The 10,663-nt window shown below is 37.3% G+C and overlaps 1 protein-coding gene across 1 annotated transcript; it reads left to right on the top strand.

Annotated features, from left to right (window-relative positions):
• The first annotated feature begins 204 nt into the window (after positions 1-204).
• LOC129987625 (mucin-2-like) lies at positions 205-5,751 on the top strand. The gene is made up of 2 exons (XM_056095585.1): positions 205-633; positions 2,503-5,751. Exons 1-2 carry the CDS (start codon positions 205-207, stop codon positions 5,749-5,751), a joined length of 3,678 nt encoding a protein of 1,225 aa, XP_055951560.1.
• Positions 5,752-10,663: the final 4,912 nt, after the last annotated feature.

Genomic DNA, 10,663 nt, shown 5'->3' with positions numbered 1-10,663 from the left:
CAACGGGACAATGGCTGTCTCATCGGGACCAACTACTTGCCATTGTCTCATGACAGCCACGTTATCTTCGATTGCACGCAATAGCTGGCCTTGTGAGATCCTTGTTTTAGAAGTTTATTTAAGAAGACATTGGAAGAGGTAGAGAAGTACTTTCTTCATATTTATAACAAAATATAAAAGCTTATTTACAGAAGTTTGCTGAAGATGGATCGTACAGGAGATTATTACGACGAAGAAAATAACACGAAGGAAGATTTCTGCACGATTAAATTTTTAGAATTTCTGTTGCGGTATGATTATGTATATCGCCAGGATTGCGAGGAAGATTTTAAACTGAATCTATCAGAAAAGGATAAAAGTCAGTTTCTGCAAGAGTGCGGAAATTTCTTTCGAGGTATTAATGAAACGGAAGCTTCTAGGAAAATAACATTTATAAAAAAACTTTACTGTAAAGAATTAGATAGATTGCAAAAGACTTCAAACAGTACGGATGGATCGAAATATCCTTGGTTTTCTCTAGCAGATAAACTATTTCGAAAAACATCAACTCCAGCAATTGCGATAGCTTCTGCTTCACAGCCTTTGGAGGATATGGAAAAATTACAAGATGAAATTACTTCTCTGGCCCAAGAAGTGAGTATATTTCTTTAATTTCATTTGCCTAAAGAGTCCAGGTAATTTTATATGACGATTTTAAATGTTAGATATCATTACAATCAGCTAATATTTTTGATTAATTTTCGATATCTCTGTTATTTACACAATACGACACCTTTTTGTGTTCTGATTTGTAATATAAAGCAAAAAATCAGGTACATATTTAGGATACATTCAGGGTTTAAATGGGTCAAAAATTTTATAAAATAAATATATCTAACCGTTGTTAATATATTCTTAGTTTGCTATATTTAGTAGAAATTGTGATATGTTTCGAAATTGATTTAATGTGTTAACATAGACAGAAACATACCGTTTAACTCAACATACACTCGTCAGCAAATTTTGCTTAAAATTAGGAATAAGTTTAGAATTTTGATGTAAATATTGCATACTAAAATTTAATATTAACTAACTAGATGCATTTGAGCTGTCGAATGCGCATGAATTTTTGTCTTTCGATTTGCAATATAAAGTAGAAAATTAAGTAAATATTTTGGACGTATTCATGGTTTAATTTGGTCAATTTAATTATACATAATATATCTAACTATTGTTAACATGTTCTTTGTTTGCTATGTTTAGCAGAAATTGTTTGTGTGTTTCGAAATTGATTTAATGTGTTAAGATAGACCATTTAACTCACTATACACTCGTAAGCAAATTTTGCTTAAAATTAGGAATAAGCTTAGAATTCTGATGTAAATATTGCATATTAAAGTTTAATATCTAACTAGATGCATTTGAGTTACCAAATATGCATAATAACATGCAGACAATTCGCATATACATGAAGAGCTTGTAGACAGCATGTGAATGAAGGAAAATATAGAATTATATTCTTAGTGTTGTACTATTTAGATGTGTCTGATAGGAACTTATAGTTTTAGAGATTATACATTTAATTTCATTAATTCATTTCGTAGCTTCTCGAGATTATCAAACTTACAAGAAATCGAAATGCATGAACTTCCAGTTGACGAAATTTGAAAGAAATCTATAACTTTAATTTAAAGACTGCATACCAAATTTTAATGCATTTTGCCTAATTATTTTGATAATTTCTTTCATATTTGACTAACTGGGTTGATAAATAGATATAATTTTAATGGTGGTTGTTTTGCGAATTGAAGGTAGTTTAAACAGATTTATCACACGTTTGAGGTTGTGACTAATCATGATAATTCTTCATCATTTCTTGCATTTTTGACTAATCACGTTGATAAATAGATATAATTTTGAATAATAGTTATTTTTTGTATTGAGGTTGGTATAAAAAATATTTGTCAAACTCTTGAAGTCGAGGTCTTTGTTGTTTAAAATATTTGCTATGTTTGGAATAAAGAAATGTAAAAAATTATTTTTTTTCCGATTTCGTTCTTCGTGTTTATGAAAATAGAGCTTATAAATGAAATGAAAACACATAAAACAACAGAAAGGAATTACGATTGTGCACTATTTTAAAATTAATAACAAGTATGTAACATAACATGTACACAAATAAAAATCCAGTTTGCGATGCGGTGCAATTCTTTTGCCTTGTTTCATATATTTAATATTAAAAAAATTTATAAGGATTAATTAGAATTTTATGGGTCTAAAAATATAGTGATTTGTTAAAACTAAGCAATGAGGGCTTACATGAAACTTTAATGAGGCGTGTTTTTAAGATTATGGTAATATTATATTGTCTATGATAATTTAATAAGCATTCTGGAATCGTATAAAAACGTTTCTGGTTTACGTAATTATCAAGATAAGGCTAAGAAGCATAACGCACATCTTAAAATAGAAAACTGCTTGCTTTTTGTTGTGCTATATTTATGCGTCAATCTTTCTTTGCAGGGAAATTTAACAACGATGCCTGAAAGATCTGTATTATATAAATCTTCATTAAGTTATTCTCCTGAAAATCAGCAATATATGCCAAGAAAATCTAATATACCGATGTCTACATCGTGTTTAGATCCACCTTTAACGATGGGTAATGAATCGATGAAACAGGATTGTACATCTAATATCGCCAAATCGCCAACTGCTGCTGTTTCGATATCAACGACATCTAGTAATCCTTCTCCTGTATCGATCAGGAATTGTTTTTCGTATTCTGCCATATCATCTTCATCCCCAGCTGATAGAATTTCTGCATCGCCCACACATTCCTACATCACACCCAGAATTTCTACATTGCATTTCTCGTCTATGGACTGGAAATCTATATCGCCTGCAGACAAATCGCCTCCTGCATCCGTTGACCCATCGCCCCCTACATCCGTTGGAGCATCGCCAAATATACCCGTTGGTGTATCGCCTCCCACATCCATTGGCGCATTGCCTCCCACATCCGGTGGCGAATCGCCTACTGTATCAGTTGGCCCAATGCCTACTTCGTCTGGAACAATGACTGCGTTTTGTCTATCGCCACCAAAATCAATGCATTATGAATCAACGAACTTAAAATGTTGCATTACTAATACATTAGCCACGAACTCGATCCCCGGTTTGCCGAATGCCAATGTTTCAATACCATCGACATCACTTGACACTGGATATGTTACATACATGATGCCTCTTTCGCACGTGTATTCGAATTTTGATTCAACCCTAAACTGGACCTCTACTCGGGCAGCAATCAGGAATCCTACACCAGCAGCAAACAAGAATTCTAATCCAGCAGCAAACAGGACATCTACTCCAGCGACAGTCAGGACATCTACTCCAGCGACAGTCAGGACATCTACTCCAGCGACAGTCAGGACATCTACTCCAGCGACAGTCAGGACATCTACTCCAGCGACAGTCAGGACATCTAATCCAGCGACAGTCAGGACATCTAATCCAGCGACAGTCAGGACATCTAATCCAGCGACAGTCAGGACATCTAATCCAGCGACAGTCAGGACATCTAATCCAGCGACAGTCAAGACATCTACTCCAGCTGCAGTCAGAACTTCTGCTCCAGCGACAGTCTGGACTTTAGCCGCGAACTCGACTCCCGGTATGCCGAATGCAACTGTTTCAATACCATCGACATCTCTTGACTCTGGATATGTCACATACATGATGCCTCTTTCGCATGTTTATTCGGGTTTTGATTCAACTGCAAACTGGACCGCTACTTCAGCAGTAATCAGAACTTCTACAGCAGCAAAAAGGACTTCTACTCCAGCAGTAGTCAGGACATCTACTCCAGCAACAGTCAGGACATCTACTCCAGCAACAGTCAGGACATCTACTCCAGCAACAGTCAGGACATCTACTCCAGCAACAGTCAGGACATCTACTCCAGCAACAGTCAGGACATCTACTCCAGCAACAGTCAGGACATCTACTCCAGCAACAGTCAGGACATCTACTCCAGCGACAGTCTGGACTTTAGCCGCGAACTCGACTCCCGGTATCCCGAATGCAACTGTTTCAATACCATCGACATCACTTGACTCTGGATATGTCACATACATGATGCCTCTTTCGCATTTTTATTCGGGTTTTGATTCAACTGCAAACTGGACCTCTACTTCAGCAGTAATCAGAACTTCTACAGCAGCAAACAGGATTTCTACTCCAGCGGTAGTCATGACTTCTACACGAGCGGCAGTCAGGACTTTAGCCGCGAACTCGACTCCCGGTTTGCCGAATGCCACTGTTTCAGTACCTTCCACATCTCTTGATTCTGGATATGTCACATACATGATGCCTCTTTCGCACGTGTATTCGGGTTTTGATTCAACTGCAAACTGGACCTCTACTTCAGCAATATTCAGAACTTCTACAGCATCAAACATGACTTCTGCTCCAGCATCAAACATGACTTCTGCTCCAGCGACAGTCAGGCCTTCTACTCTAGCGGCAGAATCAATACCATCGAGATCACTTGACACTGGATATGTTACATACATGATGCCTCTTTCGCACGTGTATTCGGATTTTGATTCAACCGCAAACAGGACCTCTACTCCAGCTTCAGTCAGGACTTCTACTCCAGCTTCAGTCAGGACTTCTACTCCAGCTTCAGTCAGGACTTCTACTCCAGCTTCAGTCAGGACTTCTACTCCAGCTTCAGTCAGGACTTCTACTCCAGCTTCAGTCAGGACTTCTACTCCAGCTTCAGTCAGGACTTCTACTCCAGCTTCAGTCAGGACTTCTACTCCAGCTTCAGTCAGGACTTCTACTCCAGCTTCAGTCAGGACTTCTACTCCAGCGGCATTCAGGACATCTACTCCAGCGGCATTCAGGACATCTAGTCCAGCGGCATTCAGGACATCTAGTCCAGCGGCATTCAGGACATCTAGTCCAGCGGCATTCAGGACATCTAGTCCAGCGGCATTCAGGACATCTAGTCCAGCGGCATTCAGGACATCTAGTCCAGCGGCATTCAGGACATCTAGTCCAGCGGCATTCAGGACTTCTACTCCAGCGGCAGTCAGGACATCTACTCCAGCGGCAGTCAGGACATCTACTCCAGCGGCAGTCAGGACATCTACTCCAGCGACAGTCAGGACATCTACTCCAGCGGCAGTCAGGACTTTAGCCGCGAACTCGATCCCCGGTTTGCCGAATGCCGATGTTTCTATACTATCGACATCTGACTCTGGATATGTTACATACACAATGCCTCTTTCTCACGTGTACTCGGGTTTTACTTCAGCAGCAATCAGGACTCCTATTTCAGTAGCGAACTGGGCTTTTTCACCATACTCAGTCCGAGCTTTTCCCTTCTATCCTGCCAGAGCTTTTCCATCCTTCTTTGCTAGAATTCCACTGTCTCATGCTGCCAGAGTTTTTTTACCCCACTCTGCTAGAACTCACATGCCTGCCGCTGCCAGAACTCCCTCACCTCGCGCTGCCAGAGCTTCCCCGCCTCTAGTTCCCGGAACTTCTCCGCCTCTAGTTGCCAGAACTTCTATCTCGTCTGCATCTGGATCGTCCATGTCTTCCACCCCTCCATCTTCCATGTCTTCCACCTCTCCTTCGACCATGTGTCCCACCCCTCCTTCGTCCATGTCTCCCACCTCTCGATCGTCTATGTCTCCCACCTCTCGATCATCCATGTCGTCGGTCTCTGGATCGTCTACATCGCACGTCTCCAGATAGCATGTATCATCCGACATGGGATCATCTGCTTTATCCGCAGCTCTTGGTCGTCCGTTTGTCACAAGTGATGATTATATTTCACCAAATACTAAAAACTTTTATTTCGCCAGATTAAAATTTAAAAAACTGAACAGTATAAAATCTTCTATTTCTCTAAATATTAGAGCTTCAAACGCTTATACTCACAGAGTTGCTATTTCATCTATTTGACCCTCTCAAGTAATTTCAACTTTCCACACTTTGCCTGCTTTTGAATCCATTTCGTTTATCACCAGAATCTAGACTTGACCTACTATCAATTACCTACTATTGATAGTAGGAAATGTCTATCGATAGTAGTAAAATGTAGGTACCTACTATTTCACCTATTGTGGTTTTTTACATTTGTTATCTATTGCTAGATGCTCCATGTCACCAATTGCTAGAACATCATCATCTGCTTGACTTTTGCTTCACATACCATTTTGGCAACTACCTAGTTTTGTGGATGCCAGTGATTCTATTTTACCATCTGATTCGAATTCGATGGCTGCCTTTGTTTCCACTTCACGCATTTCCAGACTCTTAACATCGTCTATGACTAAAACCACGTGCTGCTGTATGTGGCAGTTCCGTTTCTACCAATTTCCTCAATTCACCCGATGCCTCAGTTTCTATTTCATCCACTGATAGATTATTTTCACCACTTTCTACAAGAGCTTCGCTTTCTGGCAAAAATGCATTGCCATTGTTTCACGAAAGCTCGTCATCAAAATAATTCTAAATTCTGTAACTTATAGACCATAAGCTTTTCTATACTTGTCATTTAATTTGATTCATTGTTTTTCAAGCTTCGGAATTAATATTTCGACAGTCTGCTGATTTGGTGGAGTAATTTTATAAAAAAGTTTATTTTTGTATATATTTAGAATGTAATATTTTTAGAAAAAATAAAGTGTATTACATTTTAAACTTTCGTGGAAACAACTACATTCGTCCGTCGAAGAAAAGTTTATACAACCTAAGTATATTTAGATAAAAAAGAAAATTTTGGAAAATTTTTCCTGTGTCGTATTTTGAAAGGCATTAAAATTCAGCGTTTAATCCTTTGAGATGAAAGTTCATTTAAACTCCTTAATAAATGTCGCATTTTATTTCGTAAATGGCAACGATCGAATATTTAGATATGATGCGCGAACTCAAAAGTTCCCTGGGCTTTTTAATGTTATAAAAAAGGTGACTTAGTAATGTAGAACTACAATAAAAGATTGCGATATATAGTACACTCCCGAGTGAGTATCTGGAGAAATGTGAAGGAAGAACTGGCCGGGTAACAAAAAAGCCGCTGTTCTATGAATTCATTTCTTTGCCCACCAATACCAGAAGACAAAGTTTTATTCAAAACTCATTGTTATAAAATGCGTTTTCTTTCTTCTTATAGATATTGAGCTCTCCATTTATCTCAATGTGAACACAACATTGGTCCGGTGAATCATAGAAGTAATTGCCGGTAACGAGTCGAATTAAAATGGAAGGATCTATGCTGGTAGTCTATATACTGCATTGCTCTTTCCAAGAATTTTAGAAAAAGTAAGTTAAAGGATTTAAACTGTTTACATTTAAACATATATTCGCTCAACGACCTTTAAGGTCTTACACCCTTTCAGGTAGGCGGGGCGTCATGGGGTAGACCAAGACCAACATATATTCGGTAATGCCCAATTTAAATGCAGGAAACATAAACAAAACATTAATGTAAATCGTAGGAATAATTCTTAAGAAAATTGGCTCAAATTGATTTTATTTTTCACTAATAAATGATTACACAGAAATGAAAAATTAAACCCAAGATAAGAGTCAAAACTTACAGTTTTTATGTTTTGAAAAAGCCTTTAATGGATGACATAATAGACGCCTTACCTCCCTCATTTAATAACGATAAAAGGAAACTAAGCCAGATAGTCTTGAACTGGATACTCAGGAGTGCACTGTAACGACGTAATTTTACAAGATTATTTAATAAATATATCAGTGGAACTTACAATAAAATTTTTGATAGAAAAATCACATTTAATTATTGGATACAAGATATTTTCTAGTACTAATTATTGGCAAATTTTAAATTCATAGGTGGACAGCATACCGAGTGATCATGGCAACAAAGGAATGGTAGATGCAAATTCTTTCATCCATGTTCCATGATAACCAATTCCACGAGAATAAATAGTTTGTTTTCAGGAGGATTTCCACACTTGTCAAGAGCTGTTTGGTCTGTTTATAATTATTTATCCTTTTGGAAATATTTTTAATCTCTAGAGTAGTTTCTGATTAGCATAAAATATTCCCTCCACAGTACAAATACAGTACACTGCCGAGTATTCGGTACGTGACCATCCAGCTTCAATACTTCCTTACTACTCATGCCGTAGTTTTCTTTTATGGTAATTAAATGAGGATATCAAGGCGTTGCATTGGCAGCATTCCCAAAGCATTCATAGCGGGCGTCTGCCACGATCCTTCAACATATCGTATGCAAAATATAATCTGTGACAGGAAAAGGGCAGCGTTCTGCTCGTTGTTCATTGTTTCATCTGTGTATAAAGGACCTCAATTGCTACCGCTGTTTCTGATTATATTTGCGTAATCACTTATCTGTAAAAAATAAAATCAGTTTGAGTCAAATTTCTAAACAACTGGGCCTCTGATTTATATTAATTTTTTTGTGTATGTTTCCAGCATTTAAGTTAGGGCATTACAGAACTTATATTAAAATGTGAACAGTTTATATCCTTTCATTACTTTTTTTAAAAATAAATTCTTGGAAGGTGCAGTTCAATATGTAAACATATATAAACTACCAGTACAGAGACTTCTATTTTAACTCAACATATTACCGGCAACTGCTTCTATGATTCACCGGGACGGGGTTGCGTTCACATTCTACACGGCTTGAGATAAATGGAGGGATTAGTACAATAAGAGGTTAAGAGAAAATGCTTATTATTTCAAGGAGTTTTGGTATAAAAACCTCTTTTCTGATATTGGCATGCAAAGAAATGAGCTCATGGAACTCCGGTCTACCCTTCCGCCACATTAGGCGGAATATTCGAAAGAGTATACGTGAAGTGTGTTGTTTAGTCATCTAATGGTCGAAAAATAACAAATATCTTTGAGAAATAGCTTCTATGGTTGAGAAAAGTCATGGATATATCCAAAAAAATAACACAGAAGAACTGGATATATGGCCAATATTCTATGAAGATGACTTAAAGAAATTTTGAGCATTACTGCGAAGAGAAAGATTATACGTTCAATAAAGAAAATTCCAAAGTTTAAACCTTGGAACTTGTCTCATTTATGCCCTCAGCAATTGGAAAACAGCTTTCAGCTGAATGGTTAGACGTGTTTTTCATAATGCAGGATTTCACGGCCGAATTCCAATAAGAAAGTCACTTATTAGTTATGCTAATAGAAAAAAAAAGAATTTATTTTGCAAAATAATCATATTTCCAAACCGAAATCATTCTGGAACACTTTTCTGTTCTTCGATTAAAGAAAATTCAATCTGTACGGAAGCGATGGACTAGATAAAGTATGGGGGAAAGTTGGGAAGGAATTAATTAGATCCTAGAAATACCGTAAAGGCGATTAAGTATGGAAGTGGATCTGTCCTCGTTTGGAGCTACATGGCAGCAGTAAAAGTTGGAGAACTTGGCTTCATTGATGGCCTTGTGGATAGACTGGTATATCTTGGCATCTTAAAGAATAATTTACAAAAAAGTGCCAACAAAGTAGGGCAGGAGTCAAACTTCGTCTTCCAACAGTGAGCGGAAACATACGGCGAAAATAGTCAAGTAGTATTTCTTTGACCACTGCAAGTAGAAGCTACATACTTCCCACCAATTTCCAGACCTAAATGTCATAGAAAATTTATACGCTCAGTTGGATATAAATATGTTTATGAACATGACCTGATATCTGACCTTTCTCTAAGACCTCGGTGGCCTAGTGATACGGTCTCAGCTTCAGAATCGAAAGATTTCATGTTCGAGACTCGATTCCAGCGAAGAACAATCATGTAGGCAGGTCTGGGTAAGTTAAATCCGTTGAGGCCAAACTGTGTGGCGTGGAAGCTTAGAGAGGGGATGTCAGCTCAGGTGTCATCCTTGTCATATGATCGTAGTTCAAAGTTACCAGGTCCGTCCCAAAATATTCCTAATGTTGTTTTAAAACTGGACATTAATATAACCAAACTGAACTGAAATTGACCTTTCTCTAGATGAAGAAGCAAAAAAGAAATCAACCGTCACCATGAAACTCCTTTCAATACATTTAGGGGTGAATTATTCTTTTTTTTAATTATTATTTTCTTTTTATTTTGTTTAAAAAAACATTTTCCAGAATGGACTTTTAAGAAAATTAGGAAAATTCTGGATTGATAATCTATATACATTTGTTTGTTTGAACTGCTTGAAGGATTTGAACATATGTTTGGAATTTAGAATGATTAGCTATGTTATTTAGAACTTTCTACACCCTTTCTAAAGGAGGTGAAAAGGGTGGAGATCATTTTGAAGTTTTTCCCACCATAATTTTGTATCATATTGCTCATTATTTTCTTATACACGTAGTATAAAGAAAGTATAGTAATCGCCAAAAAATTTGAACTCAAGATTTTGACGAATCCCAACGTTTTAGATTTCCATGAGTCCGAAAAACACATTTTTGAAAAATGCACGTCTGTCTATGACAAAGATAAATTAAAAACCCTTAGAGCAAGAAGGTTGAAATATGGTATACGGTTTCAAAACCAAATTTACAGATTTCTCTCAATTTTGAGTAAAATCAGTTCAAATGAAGTCTGTCAGTCCGGCTGTTCGAATTTTAGTCACCATGATAACTGCAAAACAAAGAAAGCTAGATAGATAGGATT

Source organism: Argiope bruennichi, chromosome 10 (assembly GCF_947563725.1).
Source record: "Argiope bruennichi chromosome 10, qqArgBrue1.1, whole genome shotgun sequence".
In the NCBI taxonomy this organism is placed as follows: Eukaryota; Metazoa; Arthropoda; class Arachnida; order Araneae; family Araneidae; genus Argiope; species Argiope bruennichi.
Note: the sequence above shows the minus strand (reverse complement) of the source record. Positions and strands in the feature narration are given on the sequence as shown.

Coding starts and splice junctions, on each gene's coding strand:
- LOC129987625 (XM_056095585.1), top strand. CDS start 205: ATGGATCGTACAGGAGATTATTACGACGAAGAAAATAACACGAAGGAA. Junction 634..2,502: donor TTACTTCTCTGGCCCAAGAA/GTGAGTATATTT, acceptor CTTTCTTTGCAG/GGAAATTTAACAACGATGCC.